The sequence below is a fragment of the Odocoileus virginianus genome, chromosome 11, assembly GCF_023699985.2.
Source record: "Odocoileus virginianus isolate 20LAN1187 ecotype Illinois chromosome 11, Ovbor_1.2, whole genome shotgun sequence".
Taxonomy (NCBI): domain Eukaryota; kingdom Metazoa; phylum Chordata; class Mammalia; order Artiodactyla; family Cervidae; genus Odocoileus; species Odocoileus virginianus.
In genome coordinates, this window is record NC_069684.1 from 21,670,126 (window position 1) to 21,695,187 (window position 25,062).

The following is a 25,062-nucleotide window of genomic DNA, read 5'->3' on the forward strand; positions in this document are numbered from 1 at the left end:
TGCTCCCTTCATTCCCGCCCTTCTCATTTCTCTTGGGGTTTACTCCCTGAGCCTGCCAACCCATCTTCTTGTCTCCACAGCATAAATTCCTTCAGCAGAAGCTCTCCATTCCCTTTCAGGATAAAACCCCAGATTCTTATGTTGGCACCCAAAGCTTCCCTACCAGCTCTGCTCTGCCCTGACCCTTGAGCTCAGCTCCAGTGCCTGTCTCCTGGCTGCTGGGATCCCTGGAACCCATCCCATCTTCATGACTAAAGGCAGGACTTGACCTCCCTGTGGGCGTCACTTCCCACGTCTTTGTCAAATCACTTCATGTGGATACTTCAAACTGGGTTTCTTCCACCTTCTCTGCAAGTCATTCTTTGGTCCCCAGGAATAGATACTGTTCCTCTGTGACTCCAGAACATCCCAAATATACCTCCATTGAGTACATTTTACCCAGTGGGGTGTATGTGTTTCCCAGAATGGCCATACCGAGTGCCCCAGACTGGGTGGCTGAAAACAGCAGAAACATGTTGCCTTCTAGTTCTGGAGACCAGAAACCTGAAATCAAGGTGTTTGCAGGGCCATGCTCCCCCTGAAGATTATCCCTTGCCTCTTCTAGCTTCTCCTCCCTAGCCCTGGATGTTGCTTGACTTGCAGCTACATTAATCCAGTCTCTGTCTCTCTTTCTACACGGTGTTCCCTGTGTGTGTCTATGTCTTTACCTAGTCACCTTCTAAAAGCATCAGTCTTATTGGAGTAGGGACCCATACTCCTGTGTGACCTCATGTTAACTATCACATCTGCAAGGACCTGATTTCCAAATAAGGTAACATCTTGCACACCTGAGGATTAGGGCTTTAATATAACTTTTTGTTGGGATACAATTCTACCCATAACACAACGTATGATAATAAGCCATTGATTTATCAGGTTCTTTCATTAGATTGTGGGTCTTTGTGGAGAAGGACTAAATCTTACTTGACTTTATTTTCCCAATGATGAGTATAGTGTTTGACACATAGTAATCCTTAGTAATTGTTGGCTGACTGCATGAACAAGGAAACACGTATGTTAATTTTCCTTCTAACAGACAGCTCAGTTCATCAAGGTCTTCTAATTCTCCTCTACTTTAGGTGATTCCCAGCAAGGCCACTCTTTAATAGCATTATATTTTAAAAGCATCGCATCATTAAGTTTTTGAACTCTGAAGTTCTCCATAGCTTCCCAGCTTCTCCTTGCCCCACTCCAGCCTCCCAAAGACTGTTTGACTTCTTTTTTCAATATCCATCAAATCCATTGTCTCTTTCCTGGCTCCAGGCAGCCTAGACCCCGAGAGAAGGCATCCTTGTCCTTATATTCTGTCTCTCTTCCCTGGCCCCTTCCAGCCTTTGTGAGAGCTTTCTGTTTGCTACTCTGCTGTTCCATATCTTCCTAGAGCTAGAGCATCCTGGAGGAACCTGGTAATGGGTGTTCTTTCTGTAATTCCAACCAGGGACTCAGAGCAGTATTAAGTCTTCTTCTTCATCTCTTGTCATGGGCCAAAAACCTTTCCCTCTCCTCGATTACTCAGTTCTGCCCCAGACCCTGGCTCTCAGGTGCTAACCTCAGGTCTGACTTAGCAAAATCAAAGCTGTGCAGCACAGGTTCCCTTTCTTGCTTCTATCTACTTTCAGTCTGTCCTCATCTTTACCCTGCCTCACTCGTGTCTTTGAAATGGCTGTGTTCTTCTCAGTGCCAAAGCTAAATTAATGACGGATTAACCGTCATTCCAACTCTTCTTACTTTCTAGGCACCCTTGCTGTCCAATCAACTATTTCTTGCATCGTTTGTATCCAGATACCTTTTGTCCTTTATTCAAACATCAAATGATCTCTTGACCCTATTATTGCTCCCTTTTATTTTTCTCATTTACTTTCACTACCTAAATTTCTTAAGGAAAATATCTACATATTTTGTCTCTGCTTTTATTGTCAGTTAATTTCTTCATGAAGACTGTTGATGCTGGTGTTATAATTATTACCTTGAAACTTGAAACTCTGCTTGGTGATTCTTTTACTTCTCTTCTCTCTAATACAAGATGGACATCACACACACACACACACACACACACACACACATGCTTGCTTATTTATAATCATCAAGATCATTCATTAATTTTTTTTTTCTTGAGAGTTTACTGTGTGTTGGGTTCTGCTAAGAATTGGATATACCATTGGCGGGGAGGTAGGAGGGGGGTCCAGGATGGGAAACACATGTCCACCCATGGCTGACTCATGTCAGTGTATGGCAAAAACCGCTACAATATTGTAAAGTAATTAGCCTCCAATTAAAATTAATTAATTAATTTTTAAGAAAAAGAGTTGCAGATACCATGAGGAGTAGACTTGCAAGGCTCCTGCCCTCAAGGTAACAACAGCCTGATGAGGAAGGCAGTAGAACAAACAAGAAAACAAACCCAAAACAGAGTACTTATGGGTTGTGAAAATACAGTGAGGAAAAAGAAAGGACTAACAGAGGATGACTGAAGTGAGGGGAGGAGATGGGTAACTTGAAATCTGAGGTCTCTGCGGCTGTGTTCCCGTGAAACTGAGAGATGAGAAAGCAGCGGCCCGTTGAGGATGAGGTACAAGGCTTTGTAGGACTAGCATACCCTGGATGGTCTCCTGGGGAGAGAAAAGCCTGACCCCCTGTAGGAACCGTCAGAGTCCACGACTCTGGCGTAACAAACAGGGAGAGACACTGTGGAAGAAGCTGGTGAGGTAGGGAAGGGTCAGGGGCGTGCTGAGGGGCCAGACAGGAATTTAAAGGGTGAGACAGGATCAGATTTGTATGGAAAGATCTCCCCCAGGGCTTAAGCCTCACCTTCTCAGACAGGCTCTCCTTGACCATACACACCCAAGTGCCACACTCCTTTCTTCGGAGCACTCCTATTAACTGTGATCACTATATATTCATTAGTATAAACTCATGATGTGAAACCTCACCGTCTTCACTTCTCTTCACCTCTGTATCTCCAGAACACAGAACTTGGCCCATGCTAACTGCTGAGTACATATTTGCTGAGCAAGTGAATGAATGAATGATTCTACTTTATCAGTCTTCTGTGTTACTTTCAACAGTGTAAACTCTCTGAGCCTGAGTGATCTTATCTATTAATAAGAAATAGAGGTAAACGGCGATAGTAAATGATTGATCAGTCGCTTGTTATTATCAATACTAGCTCTCCTCCTCCCATGGCCCCTGTTCTCACTCCCATTCTCTTTCTGTACTTCCTTCTCTTTTAAATGCCAGCTCTGCTCGTCTTGCTGCCTACTCCACGTCTCGCCAGATGCTCTCGTTAAAACTCAATCTTTTCCCTCCCACCTCCTCATCTCTTCTTGGGAGTACAGATGTGTCCTTATCTCATTAACCCTTCCAGCCAGTGCAGCCCAACAACTCCCCCCTGTCCCCCATAGCACCAGGGAAAATGATGTTCACGGAGGGGTTGTTGCCAGGGCTTTGGCATCTGAGAGCACTGAGCTGGAGCCTGGACTCTGCCAAGCGTTAGCTGTGGGACTTTGCCACATGTTATTTAACTTTCCTAAGCCTCACTTTCCACATCTATCAGATGGGAATACTGTAGGCTTCCCTGGTGGTTTAGCGGTAAAGAAGCCGCATGCCAATGTTGGAGACCCGGATTCAAACTCTGGGTCGGGAAGATCCCCTGGAGAAGGAAATGGCAACCCATTCTAGTATTCTTGCTTGGGAAATCCCATGCACAGAGGAACCTGGCGGGCTACAGTCCACAGGGTCACAAGAATCAGATACCGCTTAGGGACTAAACCACCAAACCTTAGTGCCTATATCTCAGAAGTTTTTACGAGAATTAAGTGAAATGATAAATATAAAGCCCTTGGCTCAATGACTGCCAGTAAATGTACAGTAAATGATGATTTTTACTTGCTTTATCATAAAAATTGACAAACCAAATGCCACAGATTGTTTACCATCATTCTTACACCATTTGACCATGATCCCAGACAGGGACCAGCCTTTCATCTGTGTGTCTCAGCACTCTCCATTACATCTGGCTCATCCGAGGTGCAGAATCACTGCTCAAGGAATGACTCACTCTATTAATGAAGTCCTTGATGACAGAGAATGTGCATTAAATCATTTCTGTGTCCCTTGATGGTGTTTAGCAATGCAATTGGTTAATTAATATTTTTCAAGTAAATAAATAAAGGAATGAGTGAATGAGGGATTGAATTAATAGTGAAACTTGCTAAGTAACACGTTGAACGAAAGCAAACTAGGAGATATGAAAGGAATTTGGGGAAAGGGTAAAAGCGCTGCGCTCATACTAAAGACAAGTCCTTGGTGGCTATTGTGATTCTCCCCTGGTTCCCTGGCTTATTTACATTGTCAATTTCCCTTCACATAAAATCACAGAAATGGAGGAAGCTGTCTCTTCTCCTCTATATCCTCTGCCTCTCATCTGTCACTCTCCTTTCGTGTTAGTGTTGTTCACTGTCCTACCTCCTTGCTGAAATTGAAGGGGTGCGTCTGTGAAGGAGGAGGGAGTCCCAGGTTTGTACCTTTCTCTTAGCGGGAGGTCACACTCCACAGCAAGTAACTGTTGAGCCGTTTTTCTTGTGCAGAGATGGATTTGCACAGATCCGTCACTAAGCTCCTGTCCTGTGCATTTGTGAGCAAAGATGGGTGTCCAGCGATATCTGCTGCAGGCTTTGCCCATAGGCAGGAGTAAGAGAGACTAACAAGCTTTCAGGAGGATTGAGCTTGAGACCCTGGCTGCATTAGTCCAGAGTGAAAAATCAACTGAGCCTATAGATACAGAGTCCAGAGAAAAATAAGGAAGGAAACTTACATTTAGAAAGTGACAACTGTATGTCAATCACTGTCCTGAAACTGTGTTTATTCATTTATTCTTCTACAGCCCTAGAAGTAACAGGCAGTTACTATTATCACCATTTCACGGGGAAAGAAAGTGAGGGCTGAAAAGGGTAAATATCTGGTCGGTTTCATACCGCTGGCAAGGAGCTCAAGTCCAGACCTTGGACTTGAAGGGGGATCTGACTCCAGAGCCCGCCCACAAAATCTGAGCCTTTTGGGGTAATTTATGTGAATGACTGAAGGCCCAGATGTGTGTTTAGGAGACTCTGCTGTCAGGGGTCCTCTCCAGGTCTGCTTTCAATGTCCACAGAAGCTGCCAGGAGGTTAAGAGAGGTGGCAGAGAGCAACTGTGAGTCCTACCAGCCATCTGACCACCCCTCGCTCAGCCCCCAAAGGAAATGTTGCAGTAGCTGCGGCAAGGTGTGTGAGTTTGTGAATGAGTGTGTGTGTCATGTACACAGACACTTGTATGTATGCATGCATGCATGTATGTACGGGGGTGTATATGTATCTGTGAGTGAATTCATAAATATATGAAAATCTCAATGCTATATGTGCTATGCTGTGCTTAGTCGCTCAGTCATGTCCGACTTTGTGACCCCATGGACTGTATCCTACCAGGCCTTTCTATCCATGGTGATTCTCCAGGCAAGAATACTGGAGTGGGTTGCCATGCCCTCCTCCAGGGGATCTTCCTCACCCAGGGATTGAACCTGTGTCTTTTATGTCTCCTGCATTGTCAGGCAAGTTCTTTACTACTAGTGACACCTGGGAAGCCCATTATGTTAATAATACCTAGTAATAAACTATTAGGAGTGGGCCATCTCAAGTAGGATCTGGCAGCCTTATGGGAGGGGGTGTTTATCCTGGGAAAGCATTGTGGGATGATCCAAAATTCAAAGTGATACATCCAGACAGTGGAACAAGTGTCCCAAGCCCAGGGGTCAAACCCAGGTCTCCTGCATCGAAGGTGGATTCTTTACTATCTGAGCCACCAGGGAAACACATAAATACTGGAGTGGGTAGCCTATTCCCTTCTCCAGGGGATCTTCCCAACCCAGGAATCGAACCAGGGTCTCCTGCAGTGCAGGTGGATTCTTTACCGGCTGAGCTACCAGGGAAGCCACAATTTTGTATAATAATGTTTTAATGAAAATGGCCCACTAAAATAAAAATGACAATTAAAAAAAAACAAATATACATCTTATATAGTTATAATGAAATTTGGGATATCTTAATTCATCAATAAAGGGAATAGGAAGGAACTCAATATGCTTTGTCCCTCATTATTATTCAGAAATTTAAAAAATGGGTTCCAGTGAATCCTTAGTCTAGATTGTAATTTCTGTTTTTATGGCAATCATGTTGTATAGAAAGCCAAACTCATTCGTGAAGATTGACAGAGAGTGTGAGTGTACATATGTTAGGTTCGCAATTTTCAACCTATTGTGTGCATTAGAACCAGCTGCCTAACTTTTAAAAAGTACTGATGCCTGGCCAAACCCTAGATAGGTGGATGGGAGCAACTAAAGTTTGAGAACCATTGTGCCCATGTGTGGTGTGAATCTGATGTACCTTAGAGTTTGAGAACCATTCTGCCAGACAGTACTTATGAGAGCTGGAGGGATAAATGAGATTCAGTAGCTAAAAGCAGTGCAAGGACGCCCAAAGAGGAAGACAGGTGACTTTAATACCACATGGTACATCACAGAATGTCCAATGAAAACACAGGCAAGGAGTGGGTAATTCTTGGACACTATAGATAACATTTGCCCCCCCGCCCCCCACTGGCACCTAGAAGCCAGCGGTGGGCAAGCCAGGTCAAAACACAGGCAACATCCTTGTCTGTAGACCTGGCGCTAGTTTTGTACATTTTTTCAGTAGCTCTATGCCCATGATGATGAGAGGAGGAGGCAAGGCTTAGGACAAAGTGCGGGCTCTGTGATCCATAACACTCGCCCTGTGCCTTTGCTGGCTGAGTGACCTTAGGCAACTGACATAGCCACGCTCAACCTTTGTTTATCTTGGAAACCTGAGGATAATAGCTATATAGCTGTGTGGCTCCCCAGGTAGTAGTGAAAGGGAGTGCTAGTGAGTGTGCAGCACTGAACATGTGCCTGCCTGGCACGCGGTCAATGGTCAATCAATGACAGCTTCCAACTTTTTCTGACCTACTCAAGATTTTCTCCTTCTGCTTTATATAATCTTTGATCTCAAAATATACAGGGGAACTGCAAGTCTCCAGGCCAACTTTCCCCAACTGAGGACATATGGACTCAGCCTTCTAAGGATGCTCCCTGTGTCTGCTGAAGCAGATGCTTATCCTTTCTCCCCATAAGGCAAGTGACAGGAATCAAGTTACAATGTCTTCTGCAAAACTGGGGCCCATGCCCATGTTTCCTCACTGCTGTAATTCTGTGACATGCTTTGTGTTGACAAAAAGGTTAAGTGTGGATTCTGTATTTATATGTACAGTATCTGTGTGTGTATGGGTGTATGGGCTTCCCTGGTGGTTCAGATGGTAAAGAATTTGCCTGCAGTGTGGGAGACCTGGGTTCTATCCCTGGGTCAGGAAGATCCCCTGGAGAAGGGGATGGCTATCCACTCCAGTATTCTTGCCTGGAGAATTCCATGGACAGAAGAGCCAGGCAGGCTACAGTCCATGGGATCACATTAGCATTCTACAGAGTGTATTAGCATTCTACAGAGTGTATTAGCATTCTACAGAGAAACAAAACCAATAGGATGTAGAATATAAAGAAGGATGTAAGGCAGTGGCTCATGTGATTATGGAGGCTGATAAGTCCCAAGGTTTGCAGTCAGCAATCAGGAAACCCAGGAGACCCAATAGGGTAGTTGGATATGAGTCCAGAGGCCTGAGATCTAGGAGAAGTGAATGATGTAGTCCTAGTTGGCTCAAGACCCAGGAAAAATCAGTGTTTAACTTTGAGTTCAAAGGCAGAAAAATTGGATGTCACAGTTTGAAGCCATCAGGCAGAAAGAATTCTCTCTTACTTTGGGGAGGGTGAGTCTTCTAATCCTATTCAGACCTTCAGTTGATTGGATTAAGCCCACCCAGATTGTGGAGGCCATCTGCTTTACTCAGTCTACTGATTCAAATGTTCGGTTCGGTTCAGTTCAGTCGCTCAGTCGTATCTGACTCTTTCCGACCCCATGAACTGCAGCACCAGGCCTCCCTGTCCATCGCCAACTCCTGGAGTCCAACCAAACCCATGTCCATCAAGTCAGTGATGCCATCCAACCATCTCATCCTCTGTCGTCCCCTTCTCCTCCTGCCCTCAATCTTTCCCAGCATCAGGGTCTTTTCAAATGAGTCAGCTCTTCGCATCAGCTGGCCAAATTATTGGAGTTTCAGCCTCAATGTCAGTCCTTCCAATGAACACCCAGAACTGACCTCCTTTAGGATGGACTGGTTGGAACTCCTTGCAGTCCAAGGGACTCTCAAGAGTCTTCTCCAACACCACAGTCCAAAAGCATCAATTCTTCGGCGCTCAGCTTTCATCACAGTCCAACTCTCACACCCAGACATGACCACTGGAAAAACCATAGCCTTGACTATACAGACCTTTGTTGGCAAAGTAATGTCTTTGCTTTCTAATATGCTGTCTAGGTTGGTCATAACTTTCCTTCCAGGAAATAAGCGTCTTTTAATTTCATGGCTGCAATCACCATCTGCAGTGATTTTGGAGCCCAGAAAAATAAATTCAGCCACTGTTTCCCATTTCCTCATCTATTTGCCATGAAGTGATGGGATCGGATGCCATGATAGTAGTTTTCTGAATATTGAACTTTAAGCCAGCTTTTTCGCTCTCCTCTTTCACTTTCATCAAGAGGCTCTTTAGTTCCTCTTCACTTTCTGCCATAAGGGTGGTGTCATCTGCATATCTGAGGTTATTGATATTTCTCCCAGCAATCTTGATTCCAGCTTGTGCTTCCTCCAGCCCAGCATTTCTCATGATGTACTCTGCATATAAGTTAAATAAACAGGGTGACAATATACAGCCTTGACATACTCCTTTTCCTAATTGGAACCAGTTTGTTGTTCCATGTCTAGTTCTAACTGTTGCTTCCTGACCTGCATACAGGTTTCTCAAGAGGCAGGTCAGGTGGTCTGGTATTCCCATATCTTTCAGAATTTTCCACAGTTTATTGTTAATCAAATGTTAGTCAAATTGTTAATCAAATATGAATTGTTAATTCAAATGTTAATCCCATTCAAATATCCTCACCGAAATACACAGAATAATGTGTGACCAAATATCTAGGCACCCTGTGGCCCGGCCAAGTTGGCTCATAAAATTAACCATCATGATGTGTGTATTTGCCTTCACTGCCACTTTTTGGGGTCAAAGTTGTATTCCTGAATTCCAAAATTTGGAGGGAAAGTCACAACATGTGTTTATTACTGTGATTTTCAAAATCATTTTATATACTCCTAAAATTTCTTGAGCAGAAAGCCTCTTCAAGTTTTAGAACCAACATTCCAAACAAGATGTGAGTAATAACAGCCTACATTTATTCAGGACTTACTATATCCAAGGTTATTATAAGTTTTTATAGATATTAGATTGCTTAATCCTGTTCAGTTGGTGAGGTGGGTACTATTATTTGTTGAGGCAGTCCGAGTGTGGGTTGGAAAAGAATTTCCAGACATAACATATTACAGAAAGAAGTGAGTTTGTTAAGAACAAAAAGCAGAGATAAAGTGGGCATTGTGAGCACAGTGGGCCAACCTCCTGACAGACCAGGAAGAGTTGACAGTTTTCATGGGTTAGTAACCAATTTTTATAGCCTCAAGACAAAGAAAATTCTTCCTGGAAGGTTGGTGTTAGGTGATTGGTCGGGGTGCTATAGGGTGTTTACTGGAGTGGGCATCTTTGCCTAATTGGAAGTCAGGAAGATTGTTAATGATGATCAGGGAGGGTTTTGGCAAGATTACAAAGAGGCTCAGTCAGCTTCAGAGGTGACCTTGGTTCTGGACTCTGCTTCTGTGGCCTTGCACCTGTGGCTTTGGGGGCAGGACTCAACATTATTATCCCATGTTATAAGTAAGAAAACTGAGCCACAGAGAGGCAGGGTCTGTGTCAGTTTTTCACCATTCTATCTTTAAATGAGATAACATGTTAAACATACACAAGCACACGTATCAGTTCAGTTCAGTCACTCAGTCGTGTCCGACTCTTTGTGACCTCATGGACTGCAGCACGCCACACCTCCCTGCCCATCACCAACTCCCGGAGATTACTCAAATTCATGCATGCAAAGTCAAGCACACGTATGCAAAAGAGCAAAATACTGCAAAAATAAAGTTGATTAAAAGTGAAAAATCGAAGATTGTTAAGCATCTGAAACGTACACACAGTTTGGTCAGCAGTGTAAAGTTAAGTATACTCAACTCAGGATCCCCACTCTGCATCTGAAGAAACTGAGGCTCTAAGGTCGTCTCACTTGCTTGAGGTCATAATAGCAGAAGGGGGTTGAACTTGTAACTTCCATCTAGGACTTCTCCCCTTAGATCTCATTGCTTGGAGTCCAAGGATGAGTCAAGAAAGGATTGTTCTAGACAGGAGCACAAGCTGTTTCTGCCTAATTACTGGAAGGAGGGCCAAGTACTGGGCACAGGAGCGGGTGGGTGGTTGGATGTGGTGGGGCCAGCTTTTAATCTGACTGCCTCCGTTTTCTCAATTATGTAGGAAGCAGACCATTAGCTGAGGGCGAGCTTGGGGGAGGAGGTGTTGGAGGTGTTGGAGGAGAAAGAAGGTATGAGATAATGATCCTGAGAGTGGGAGGGACAACAAACAAGGAAGATGTATTTTGATCCGTACTCAGTATGCAGAGCCCACTTGAGGTCAGTGGTGTAGGATTTAAAGGGAGACCAATCAGCGTGGTCACCAGAAACATTCATTTGTGCAAACACAGAAATGGAAGCCACAGGGTCATTGAGTTTAACCAGTGTTGGAGTGTTTCAGACAAGTATGATGAAACAATGGAGGGCAAGAGAGTTGAGGTTCCTTGAAAGGGTGATTACAATAATGGATCACAGAACTTAATTTGAGTAAAGAGGAAAGAGGGTACGTGAGGTGGGTGAGGGTCAATAAAATGGTGGTGAGATGAATGGATTTTAAGGCTCATATGGATAGAAAATATTCTGTGGATATAGGAGGAATGAACCGGGAGGGCAGGACAGGTTGCAGATATTGGCAATCTAGGCTATGATCATGGGAGTGAGAGTGGGGGACAGCATCACTTGTGGAGAAACGTCAAGGCAATGAATGGTTTAAGAGTTGAAAAAAGATCATTTTAATGACTACTGATATCACCAAAAATTATGAAGGGAGCCAGCCTCTAAATTGTGGCGAGAAGGTGGGGGCGGGGTGGCGTTGGCATGGCTGGGGCAAGAGGAGTAAGTGGATAGGATCATCTGATGGCAGAAGTCAATGACCTTAACAAGGACGTGAGGTTAGTGAGTCACAGTGGCAGGTTTTGACCCTCCTCAGTCTGGCTCCGTGATCACACTCCAGCTGCTTTGCTAGTTACTGACAAGTATGTGATTTTTCTGCATTAAAAAAAAAAAAAACCTCTAAATTCATTTACCTATTAATAGGTAGTAAATAATGAATAAAATCACACCAATATTTCATTTTCCTTTACATGAGATTTACATACTTAAAGATAACACAGTTTGAAAAGAGAGCCTATCATCACACTTTATTTTTTTAAAATGTAATGTTAGACATGAATTTTCTATTTACCAAATGGGAATATTAAGTCTAATGAACAATAATATTTGCTGAGTTTGTTCTGTGTGGCCAGCACTGTGTGAAGTATATACATGCTCAGTTAAGAACTCTAGGTGCTATTTTATCCTCATTTTATAGCTTTAGAAACCAAGGCTGAAAAAATTAAGACTTATCTGACAATGGACTGCCTCACGCAGGATCTGTCCAACCTGAAACCTCATTGTCAGTGTGGTCTGGTTCATTATCAAGTACCTGCTATGTGATGGTTCTATGGATAGTGAGAATGTGTCAAAGATGATGATAGAGTCTTTTATATCTGATGAGGGGACCATATTAACTAAATATATAACATATTGATTATATTTATAGGTTCTCTAAAGCAAAGTATAGGGTGCTTTATATAACAAGGGAGCATAACCTAGTCTTGGAGGGGAAGGTCTATTTTGGGAAGTGATTTTTACACTAGAATTAAAGAATAGTGTAAGTTATCCAAGCAAATGAGAGAGGAAACAATTCCAGGTAAAGAAACAACGTCTGCAAAGGCCTCCAGGCCCTCGAGTGTCCTGTAGGAACACTAGACATCATTACTCCTATCATTTAGCTCCTGATAAAGCTATAGCTTTACCAGATATCTGAGAAATCAGCCATTCCAGCCCTTATTCCTCCCAGAACTGGTGCTGATGTGAAGATAGTGGCACATAATAATCTCATTTTATCATCATGGTATATTGAGGTGTGGAATGTTTCACCCAACTGCATAGCTAGAAAACTCATTTTTACCAATTTTCTCTTCACCTTTTCTCCTGAATATCTCTCAAACTACCTTTTCCCAGAAACTTAAAAAAAAAAAAAGCCTCTGTTCTCTTTGTTTCATTGCTCCTTCCTTGCAAATGCATTTACCTAGTTAAGAACAGGAACATTTTTCTCAAAAGCCCTCACACTGCATGTGGATATGACAGCCTATACCAGAACCCCAAAGTGTTGTGACTGGCTGGAGGGAAACCTTGAAACCATGCTTCCACCAGAAATCTAGCCTAGTGTGGGCCAGAAGCAAGCTTAAAAGGATGTGCTTTCATTTAACTATGGACACATTATTTTCATTTGTAAAATGATCTCTTTAAGGATAGGTAGACGAATATATGAGTTTAGAAGACTCTCCTTGTTTTCAAAAGTCTATCATGAATTTCCTTTTTCCTCATTGTCTCCAAGTGAAATATTCTTTCCCTACACTGAGCTGTGTCTGCACATACACACATACATCTATACATACATGTATTCTCTCTCACACTCTCTATCCCCTCACCTATTTTATGTCTGTTTATTATCATCTATCTATCTATCTATCATCTGTATCTCTCCCCCTCATTCATTCCCAGATGATAAGTCTTAAGTTCTCCACAAGGAAACCCATCACCAGACAATGCTCACCAGAAACTTTCAAGTTCCCTTCCCAGGTGCCACTGTTAGGTGGAAAGCTGGGTGTTGGTTTAATCTCTAAGTCGTGTCTGACTCTTGCGACCCCATGGATTGTAGCCTGCCAGGATCCTATGTCCATAGGATTTTCCAGGCAAGAATACTAGAGTGGGTTGCCATTTCCTTCTCCAGGGGACCTTCCTGACTCAGGGATCGAACCTGGGTCTCCTGCACTGCAGGCAGATTCTTTACTGACTGAGCTACCTGGGAAGCCCGGAAAGCTGGGACTAGCATTTAATCAAAAAGCAAATTTTAAAATACTCTTATCCAGAGCAGAGGTGGAACAGGTGCCCTAGGAGAACAGATGTGAAGGGATCATCCCATCGGTCTGGCCATGCTGGATTCCACTCACACAGTTGGGTCTAGGCTACATGGGAGAAGGAATGCCCAAGCAACCAGTCAAGTCAAGGCCATGACCTACTTCTGGGCTAACGAGAAGGAAAAAAACTAAAGGAAAAATCCCTGCGATAGCTGATGTGTCTTGGGAAAGAGGAGCAAGAATTGAGGAGAGAAACTGAAAGCTTAGAAATTTCAGTGCTTAATGAAGCCTCTGCATAGAGGCTAATGTTTGGTATTATGTGAGACAGGGCAGAGAAGAAAAGGCAAAGACGAGGTTATGAATAGCTCTCAGCCTATCCAGTTTGCACGTGTGGCCCAGTGGCTGATGTCTTCCTGTGACACTGGGGCTCCTCTGTGGTGCAGATTATGTTTCTGCTCGAGGCAGTAAACCCCAGATGGCTCCTGTGCTGGCCCGAGAGGCCCCTGAATCTAGGCCACCTGTAGCTGCCCACCCAGGAGGACCATCTTCAGGGTCTTGATTTGTCAGACTGGCGATATTGACAAACAAACAAACAAGCTCTATTCTGTCTTCCAATTCTGCTAATTTTCCTAAACCAAGATGTGACTGGGTTGCCCAGTGCAAGACAGAGAGTATTGCAGGCCACATTACCTAAGCTGGAGCCAAAGGCTCAGGTTTTCTTCCAACTACGGTGTTCCGTCTCCTGCCCCGCATCTGGCCTGATGCTATCCTTGGTCTCCGAGTGGGTACTCTCTTCACAAAACTAATGTCAGCGTAGTCTGTTCTGTAATGCCACCCATTCCTGGTGGGAGGCCGAGCTCTTGCCACCATGAGCGGATGGAACCTGAGGTGAAAATGATCATTTTGTTTGACACTTCCCATCCTCCCAGCTCTAGCCCTGGAAACCGAATGAGGGTTGAAGCTCTTTAGATGCCTCTGCTTCCCTGGCCCCAGAGACTGGCCTGAGTTCCTCATATGATCTGAGATGGATCAAGCAGTTCTTCCATGGATTATTGTTTCCATAGATGGCAGTGTCTGTGGTCTGAGCTTGTAAACACATGAGTCGTAGCTATGAGAGGCCAAGTCTCCACCGTGTGCATGAGCCATTTTGAAAACATGGTCTGATAGAGTGAGAAAGAGAGAAGAAGGACAATTTTAGGGCCTCTAGACCTGTTGCCGGGCATCCCCATGGCAGCTTCCATCTGAGCTTAGAGATGGGTATGTATCTTGGGCTCACATGCAGAAAGCCTAATGCAAAGGCCTCTTCCTCTTTCAGTTGGTCTCAGGTACCTCAGCTCTAAGTGTTTTCAGCACTTTCAGGTCTAGCTCTTCATCACTTAGGGATTCCCAGGTGGCTCAGTGGTAAAGAATCTGCCTGCCAATACAGGGGAGTCAGGAGACTTGGGTTCGATCCCTGGGTCAAGAAGGCCCCCTGGAGGAGGAAATGGCAACCCACTCCAGTGTTCTTGCTGGAAGAATCCCATGGACAGAGGAGCCTGGCAGGCTACCGTCTGTGGGGTTGCAAAGAGTCGGACATGACTGAGCGACTGAGCACACATACTTCGTCACTTCACCCTGCCTTTTCCTAGGTGGCCCCCTGTGGCCTCTCCACTCACATGCATCAGGCTCCCCTCTGCTACCCCGCCACGCACCGCCGACACCCAGCCCGCCCCCCCAACCCGGCGCCCAGGGTGAGTGATCTGCCACTGCCAGGACCACTTAGCTTATCTGCTCCAGTCCCGTTCCTCCTGCTTTTTACTCATTCCCTGCTATTTGTCTGGGTGTGTGTGTGTTTCTTCAGAAAGACTATAGATTCCTTTGAGAGCAAGAATCTCTTTATGCCAGCTCCCGTTGCCTAGTATCACAGTTCACACACAATAGGCCCTCCATAAATATTTGCTAAATAAATCAAATAAGAATCCCCATCTCCCTGACAGATCATCCCTGACTCATGGGAAGGAAATAAGTCAATTCTCTTTTCCTTCCTCGCTGAAGCAATTTGCAGACTCTCTGACTTCTCTCCCCCTCTCACAGCGCGTCCTTCTCCTCTCTGCATTTCAGGCCAGTGCTATACAGTCCCCGTGAAGTGGGGCCGGGGTGGGAGGTGGGAGCGGGGTTTGTCTCCCACACTCATCACTGGCTCCTTTCCAGACAACACAAATACATTTACAAGCTGAGTTGAAGCCTGGTGTGGTACTGTGTTTGCCTCTGAAGGGAAGACACTGCTTCCTCATTAAAAATTTGGGAACCTCCTTTTTGTAGTATTTGTACTGGATTCAGGTAACTAGTACGTTTCACTTACATGGCACTCACTGAATGCCGGACACTGTTCGGAAGGCTTTAATCATAGTAACTAGTTCCACCTCATGACAGCCTTGCCAGGTTGATAAAATTATTACTCTCAGCCTCATTTCACAGATGAGGAAATGGGGACACAGAATGATTAAGGGACTTGGTCAAGGTCACATAGCAATTGATCTTTAAGCTGGAATTGCAATAGGCAGGCCAGAACCCACGTCCTACCCACTGTGTCCCGCTGCCTGTCCCTGTGACCAGGGTGGGGTCCAGATGGCGCATCTGAGTTGCCTTTCTTGACACTCAGGACTCTTGAGAGCAGGAAGTCTCTTTGCCCTGACTACCTGACAGCATGTCAGTGTGCGCTTAATCAATGTTTCTGGGCTCACTGATTTTTACCCGTGGCTTGAATACAGGTTTATTTATATTATTCTATGTAGTTAATTGTCCACACTGTAATCAATGCTAGTCTAAAATTTGGCTCCTCAAAATATATTTTCAAACAACTGAGGAATCATGCCAAGAATTAACTCTAATTACACACTATACCCATTTTGAGTACTGGAGATGACTTGAAGGCAAAACATGTGTTGTTTAAAATTATTCAACTGATAGTAAATAAAATATGATTTTGTCCAAAGGAGAGATAAAGTTGCAGGTCCCTTTTCTCTTTTTATTGCCCTCTCTAGGTATCTAGGATCAGACGGGACATTTTTTTCCTCCTAATTTTTAGTCTTTTTCTTGAATTAGTACATGTTTTTTAGCTGCTCTTAAGCCACACTTACTTTTCAGCAAAAAAGAATCAGATTCAAACCCCGCTCTGTGGGTTTACCTCCAATGAACAAAACAAACATGAAAAACACACGTGGGCTATTTATTTGAAGCAGGGGTTATTAATAGTATGGTGTTTGGATACCTTTTGGAGCCAATTCTAGTTGCTTCAGGGTATTTCTAAGTTGAATTCCAGGAATAAAGCATTTATAATAGTGAGCATAAAAAAGGAATACACTTATCCCAGCCACTCCTTTATAGAGACCCAGTGGCCTCACTTTGTAACTACCAATTCCTTCAAGTAGTTAATTGGTTAGCTGGTTGGGTTAAGTTGGTGTCTCAACCCTATCAGACCCAACACCCTATTTTATGACAAATTTAACTCTTTTCTTTAATAATCTTTAAATGAAATTACATATAATAAAATCTAAATAAATAAAAAGTTAAAATAATATGAGATGGTAAGAGTAATTAAAAGAGAAGTGATAATAAATAATTTATAGTAATGTAGCTATTTTAATGTATAAATTCTCTGCAGTATTACAATAGGAGAAATAAAGTTGACAGACATTTGCACCTAATGTAGATTCTCCACAATATAAAATGTGAAGTAATATGTAATACACAATATATATAAGAGCAATTGGATTGATATAGACATGCTGAATTGGTGATTCAAAGACCATGAGCAGCACTGCAAACAATGATGTGATTTTCCAAAATTATGAACAAATCTTGGTAAAATTTCTAAGTAATCTTGTATAATCTTCTCTTAATTTCCATGGTAGTTATACACCTAGGCAATTCATTTTATATTAAATCAGTACAAGCTGCTTTGTGCTTGTGGGTAAATGGAGTTAGCATCTAGGCTGAGATAATAATAAGCAGGTTTTTACCTATGTAAATGTGCAGCAAGACATTCAAAAGTTTGCAGGGCCTGGGGGAATTTTTTGTCATGCAGGGCTGTCCTAAACACTGCATTATTCTAGCCTTCTAAATGCCTTCTAAAGAATTTGCCTGCAATGCTGGAGACCCCGGGTCGATTCCTGGGTCAGGAGATCCGCTGAGTTAGGAAGATCTTGGGTCAGGAAGACCCACTGGAGAAGGGATAGGCTACCCACTCCGGTATTCTGGCCTAGAGAATTCCATGGACTGTATAGTCCACGGGGTTGCAAAGAGTCGGACACTACTGAGCGACTTTCACACACTAAATGCCAGTAATATCCTGCAGTCATTGTGTCATTCAAGGGGAACTGCCCTAATTTTCCCTAAATGCCCTCTATTGTTGATACCATTAACAACTGGGTTAATTCCTAGTGTTGGATTTAGTCCCAAATAATTATGTCGATTTATTCTTCTGACTTTCTGTAGCCCTTGAAAGCCAAAGGCATGTCTGCAGTGAAATCTTCAGTAGTTAGGTTATTGGGTTGGTATGATTGGTTATACATGGACTCTGTATATTCTGTGAGAGCAAGGGCCCAGGTCACTTTGTGCATACCATACCTAGTATCCAAACAAGTTTGGGCTTTATAAGTCTTGCCTGAAGGAGTAAATAATTTGGGAGTTGGACAACTGGGTTAGCAAAGAGATGTATGCTATTGAAAAAGTTTTGGTAGTTTCTAGTATATGCGACCTCCAAATGCTAGGATGTGTGTGCATGCTTAGTTGCTTAGTGCTTGAACCCTTGTCTCTTAGTCTCCTGCATTTGGCAAGTGAGTTCTCTACTACACGCTCCACCTGGGAAGCCTGCTCACTAGAGAGACTGGTGAAAAGAAAGTGTTAGTCAGTCGTGTCTGACTCTTTGCGACCCTGTGAACTATAGCCCACCAGGCTCCTCTGTCCATGGCATTTCCCAGGCAAGAATGCTGGGTTGCCGTTTCCTTCTCTAGGGGATTGTCCCAACCCAGGGATTGAGTCTCCCACATTGCAGGCAGATTCTTTACCATCTGAGCCATCAGGGAAGGTAGTTAAGTCTTATTCAAAAATACCATAGTTGTTTCTGGTTGAATGAGTGACGTTGTGATGATTGAAACCATCTGGAACCTGTCAAAAACCCAGAACCTTCATGTCATTTTGAGGGAAAGGGAGCATGATGAGAACCCCATGTGAGCTGTGGCTTTGGCCTAAAAGGTTTGCTTCATCTTCACGGTATCTATGAAGCCACTCTTAACAATCCTGTTTTTACAAGTGATAAAATTAGACTCAACAAGGCAAATAATCACCCAAAGACAAACAGCTGACTCAGCAGCAGAACAGAGTTTGACCACCAGAACTGTCTGATTCCGGAGGCTTAGTTGTTCCAAGAAATCATACTCCTCCTCTTTCTTCAGTGAGACAAAGCTAAGGATCTGTTAAATCTATATCTGAAGGGCCATAAATTCTGGCTATGACATTATTATAATTTTTCTCTCTGTGGAGTTCCAGTTGTCATGTCTATTAAATTCTAATTTCCTGGTGGGATAGTGATTTTTGCACTGATACTGTTCTTAATTGAGTTCCAGCATTCTGGGTCTTGTGAACTCACATTAGTAGGATTCTTGAGAACCCGGACTAGGTCCCCTCTGTCTTTGGGTCTCCAGAACCTTGGCGTGATACTAGGCACAGAGTGGACATTCAAGGAATGTTTGTTGATTGACTTTAATTGCGTGCTGTTTCTCCTTTCAGGCCTTGGCCTTACACAATATTTCAGCGAGGCTTTGACCTGGTTTTGGGAGAACAGCCTTCTGATAAAATATTCAGGTAAGTGGTTGTCTAAGGTTGTGCTTATGTAGGGATATGCAGGCCCTACGTCCCACTTCCCACTGAACTTTCTTTCCTAGTGGTAATTTATAAAATGGGAAACTACCCTCCCAGTAAGAGGAACGCTTGCTCCCCTTCATCCAGTGACAGCGTGGAGTGTGTGAAGGATAAATGGATTCTGTTGAGGTCCTGGCTTCCTTCCTTGCCTGCTCTGGAACCCCTACTCTTGGAACCCCCAGATTCCACACTTGTTAAACAGAACTGCGTTGCATGCCAGGCTCTATTGTTGTGAAGAACACATGAGATAATGCAGGGAAAGCCCCCAGCAAGGAAACTGGCAAAGAACAAGCAATTAATGTTAGTTTTTGCCTCTCCATTTTGCATCTAATTTGCACCTTCCACATAAAGCCTTAAGTTGTTCAGAACGAACCCCTCCCACCTCTACCTCTGTCCTTTCTCAGCCATACTTCATTATTGTTTTCTTTATTCTACCACCTTCCTCATCAAATTGGATGTTTCCAGTCTCTCCAAATTTCTACTTACGTACCTGGGAATGGTACATATAGACAAGTCAGCAGGCAGAGGAAGTTGGGTGCCAGCCATGATCTATGGGATTTTCATAAAGTCTAATTCACACCAGACCTTAGCTGGAACACAAGTCTATCTCCAGGCTAAGACTGTATCTTCCATTTACTCTGTCAGTCTATTTTTCACTTAATGTGCATCTGCTGAGTACCCAGTTAGTGCCAGAGATTGTGCTTGTGCTGCCCGTGTGGACATGAGTGCACTTCCCTTCATGAACAAGTCCTCTGGGAGAGGCATAAATAGTCTTGCCCAAGTGTCTGATGTCAGAGGAGGCATTGAACTACTGCATGGCATGTTAGAGGAATGATGAGCAAAGAGAAAGCTTGCTTCCTGCTCACTGCACTCAGAGAGGGTGTGTACAGAGACTTGCCTATTCCCTGCTGCCTTTCCAAACCCCTGCCCCAGCGCCCACTATCAGCCAGTCCCAGCCTTGCTAATCTTTCTCCTGTTTTTGCCTTCTTGAGCTGGCTCCTCTGCCTCAGCTTCTCCTGTTCCTTCTCTCTGCCTGAGATAGACCGGGCTCGGCCTCCGCTGCGCTCTCCTAAAGCGCCTTTCTAGCTGGGAGTGCAGATTCACAGAACTGCTTTCTCGTGGAGCCTTCCCTGCCCTTTTCTCTTCCAACTGTCTCTCCAGGGACAGGCTAGGTCATATTAATGGCCTTGGCCACAGGCGGCTTTTGAGGATTTGTGCTGCAAGAGATGTCAGCTGTATTCCTTAGACTATGACTCGAGCATTTAAACTTTCCAACAATGATTTATTATTGGGCAGACTTTTTTCTTTCCTCCCTTTTTCCTACTGCTTGTTTGTTGGGACCTTCGAAGGGTGATAAAGATAAGGCAGATGGGGAGTCTGGTGGGGTTTGATTAACATGGATGAGTTCCCGCTCCCCTAAAAGTCAGAAAAACTAGGGCCTCCATGAAATTGCTGTTAGAGGAACCTGCACAAAAATCGTGTTTCTATCCCCACAAGCACCATCTGTTCAAGTTTGTTAGATACCAACTGGATGTGATACTTACTTAGGACAGAGGGAGTCAGTTGTGTGGTTTGACCCATGCGGTCAACTATCTCAGAAGTCGGTGGGTTAATCCATAAGCGATTAATCATTTTGATCCTTAACATCACAGTAAATAGGCTCTCAGGTGAGAACATTGGGTCATGATCTCCTTATTTCATATACTTAGAATTTTAATCAGAACCTTCTGTGATCTGAGTAAACCAATTACCAGTGGCCACTCTGGAAAATTCTGTGATCTGGTCAGTGACTACAATTTCTTAAAGGAGCTAAATGACTATTTACTTGGTACTCTGTTCACTTATGATATAGAGTCTTGACATATAGATTGTATATATGATATAGAGTCTCAGTGGGCATGAGTGTTTTGTAAAACCACCATGGCAATTCCAATCTGTACCTGGGCTTGAGAAACACTGGCCTGAAGCTTCTCCAATCCATTGCATCAATCCACAATGACTTTCCACCTCCTAATTTGTATATATACTGACTTTAATATGTATTTGTCGGTTATTTCATGTTTATTTTTAATTTGTGTATTTGCTTCTCCAATGAAATGGTTGTCCTCCTGAAGGGAGGGAAGTACCCATTATGGTTTTAAATATTTAAAATCTTGCACACCATTTTGAACAAGCATGTGTGCACTCAGTCAGTTGTGTCCGATTCTTTGCGACCCCACGGACTGTAGCCTACCAGGCTGCTCGGTCATGGAATTTTCCAGGCAAGAATACTGGGGTGGGTTGCCATTTCGTACTCCAGGGGATCTTCCCAAGCCAAGAATAGAAACCATGTTTCTTGCATCTCCTGTATTGGCAGGTGGATTCTTTACCACTGAGCTACCTGGGAAGCCCTTTGAACATATAGGTGGTGGTTGAGTCACTAAGTCATGTCTGACTCTTGCGACCCCATGGACTGCAGCCTACCAGGCTCCTCTGTCCATGGGATTCTCCAGTCAAAAATACTGGAGTGGGTTGCCATTTCCTTCTCCAGGGGATCTTCCTGACCTAGGAGTCAAACCCAGGTCTTCTGCAATGCAGGCAGATTCTTTACCAACTGAGCTACAAGGGAAGTCCTTTGAACAAGTAGGTTTTCAGTAAATATCTGTAGATGATCATTTCAAGTATTTTCTAATCAAATTGAGAAAAGACCTTGAAACTTAACCTTAGTAATCTGTAATCCCAAAGAATGCCTTGGGAGGGGTCCAAGCTAGATTCAAAGGGTCCAGGGAAACCCTGAGCCTCCACGATGAGTCTCCTTAGCCAACTTTCCTGGTGCTGAAGATGGCCTTTCTATGGTCGCTAGGGTCTCTCCATTCCACTAGACCCTCTGGTGGCAGGGGTGAGTACAGACCAAATTTCTCTCTCAAAGACCTTCCTCCCAAGTGTGTACTTGTATCCCTTGGAATAAGACCTTGTTCTGGAAGGGCCTGCTCTAGGAAAGGGTGGAGATGCCAGGCTAAGAGCGACTTTTCAGTTTTCCCACATTATGTTTCATGCCAAGCCACAGTGAGAGCACATGCTAATTCCGTCCAGTGCATTCTGGCAAACATTTGCTTCTGGATAGAAATTTCAAGCACCAGTTCGACGGGGCCACGTGCAGGGCTCAGGCCACAGCTGAGCCATCAACTGTGCTGGTCACCACTAGCTGTCATGCGAGAAGGCCCAACCTGGGAAAGCATTCCAGATGTTCACCCAACTTCTGTTTGGTGGCTTTTTGAAGTCCTTCCTGCCAAATCCACATGGATGAGGGACAGATGAGATTTCAGAATGCAGCTTTTCTCTGACAGTTTGTTCTATATTTGGATTTTGGAGTCACTTAGTAGATTTTGCAGATGAAAGAAAACTTCAGAATTTCATAGGCATGAGCCAACATGGGCTGGAAAACGGCTGTGAGCAACACTTGAGAATCAGGCTATCGCCCATCTTTCCCACTTAAGGAGAGGTGACCTTGGGAGGCCGCTAAACTTTTTAAAATATTAGTCGATGCCTTGGTAGAATGGGAGCAAATGACTAATCTCAGAGGGCAGCAGTGAGGATAAATGACAGCCCTATGGAGCACCTGCTTTAGAAAGTTCTCAATAAATGTTAGTCTCTACCCACACCTGACTTTGCTTCACCTACAGGACTTCTTCACCTTGACCCTACCAGAGAGTGGAGGTTTTCTTATTAACTTGGTAGAGTGTCATGTTTCAGAAGCTGCTGTGCATTGAGGAAGATCTTTATTCTATCAAATCCAGATCCATCTCAACCATTAAATGTATTCAAACCCAGCGATTAACCCATATCCTGTTTTAAATGAACAAGAATTTCCACCACCACCTCTATCTTTAAATTGGGAAATTGGGATTATATCCGCTAGCAGCCTGTTCAAACTAAAGAACATAAGTAAATCTCCTGTTGCTCAGTCAGTAAATATGTATGGAGTGGCCTTCCTGGGTCAGAAATTATGTTTGGCAGTGGGGAATACAAAGATGACAAAGAACTGTCCTTTGCCATCCAAGAGAGAATATTTGTATGAATAGTGATGGACATGTGAAAAGGTGGGTATAGATCAGCGTCTCGGGGTAACAAGGCGCCATGTGCAGAAGAGAGTCCTTTACTCAGCCTAGGGGTGTAAAGGCCCTGGAGAGCTTTCAGGAAGAGGTGGGGCCTTAACTGAGTCTTAAAATGAGTCTGGCAAAGGAGAGGAAAGGAAATTCAGAAAGAAGGAGTATTAAGAGCAAAGGCAAAGAGATGAGAAAATCAGGACAACTTTAGGAGCCATAGTCCGATCGCATTGTAGGAACAGAAAGTTTGAAGCGATTTTGGTGTGAAAGAAGCCACTGGAGACTGACATCTTTGGAGATGTGGACGGAGTTCTGTGGGTCTGAAGTAAAGGGTTAGTCGCTGAGCCATGTCAGGCTCTTTGTGACCCCACCAGGCTCCTTTGTGCATGGAAGACTCCAGGCAAGAATACTGGAGTGGGTTGCCATGCCCTCCTCCAGGAGATCTTCCAATCCAGGGACTGAACCCAGGTCTCCTGCACATGCACACACCCGCCACGTGCCCTCCACAAGCATGAGTGTGTGTGTGTATAGGAGCGGAGCTCCATGTGTGTGTGTGTGTGAGTGTGTGTGAAGGAGCTGGCATGTCTTCAACTTCACCAGGCACAATTTCACAGAGGAGTGGGGTGATGGGTCTCCTCTTCTGTCCCCCTAATAGTGCGCTTCCCTCATCTGGTGCACAGAGGAGTGGGGTGGTGGGTCTCCTCTTCTGTCCCCCTAATAGTGCGCTTCCCTCATCTGGTGCAGTCAGCTCCCTGCACAGACATCACCCCACCTATTGCCTCTGGTTCGCATGGGTAGGGAGAATTGAGTGCTTCCTTCAGCGCAAAAAGCATCTCTGCTATTTCAATGCTGCCTAATGCAGAGGTGTGCCCCCACAGGTCAGAGAAGTAGGGTACTGAGAGTCAGGTTGGGAACCAGGGAGAAACCTCCCCAGTCCTGCCCGAAACCTACTTGCTCAGCGGTTTTGCCCCCCACCCACCCTGGGCCCCTGCTTTCTCTTCTTTCAGCTCCTCAGCCACCCAGATCCGTCCTTCAGGGAGTGGGTGAAAAAGCATGGGGCTTAGTTACTAAGTAACTCATGAGCCTTAGTCGGTGGGCATCCTCTGTGGCCCGCGTCCTGGACAGGGCTACACGTCTCATAAAAGGTCTCACGTCATCAGTCTGCTTTCCTAGCATCTCAGGAAACCTGGAGCCGCAGGGGGTGGGGATGGGGGCGGTGGTAGAGAGGGGAGCGTGTGGGTTAGGGGAGAGAAAGGAGTGGGACCTCCAGTGGTGCCCAGCGACCAGCCTGCTAATGGAGCCAGTGCTGGTTCTGGTTAATTGTGTGCATCCTTCCATTGTTCCACCCTCCCCATTAAGTGGGAAGGGGACGCCAGACTGCCACAGCCTCGTGATATCCCACCCACACTGGCTTTTATCCCAGGGACTATTTCTGACTGTGAACACAGAGCATTTGAATGCCTTTGAAATCAAATGAATGAATAAATAAACAAATACGCTCTCATGGATTCCTTAAGCTCTCCCGTGAAATGCTGATTGATTCCTTTATTCCTTTTAGCCCTTGTTATAGGAAAAAAAAAAATCTTCCTTGCCTCCAGAGGGTTAGCGCCATTAGCTAGGGGTGTGGGTAGAGAGAGAGCAGAGAATACATCTAGGCTTGCCTTGTTCATCTTCTTCTCTCCCCCTGGGAGGCTCCTGGCTTCAA

The 25,062-nt window shown here is 44.4% G+C and overlaps 1 protein-coding gene across 3 annotated transcripts in view; it reads left to right on the forward strand.

Annotated features, from left to right (window-relative positions):
- Positions 1 to 25,062, forward strand: part of ASTN1 (astrotactin 1) — a 349,784-nt gene that overhangs the window by 212,212 nt on the left and 112,510 nt on the right. For all 3 annotated transcript variants that reach the window (XM_070474036.1, XM_070474037.1, XM_020879725.2), the window contains exon 9: positions 19,141 to 19,215. In XM_070474036.1, coding sequence (XP_070330137.1) covers positions 19,141 to 19,215 — 75 coding nt within the window. The remainder of the gene's footprint in view (positions 1 to 19,140; positions 19,216 to 25,062) is intronic.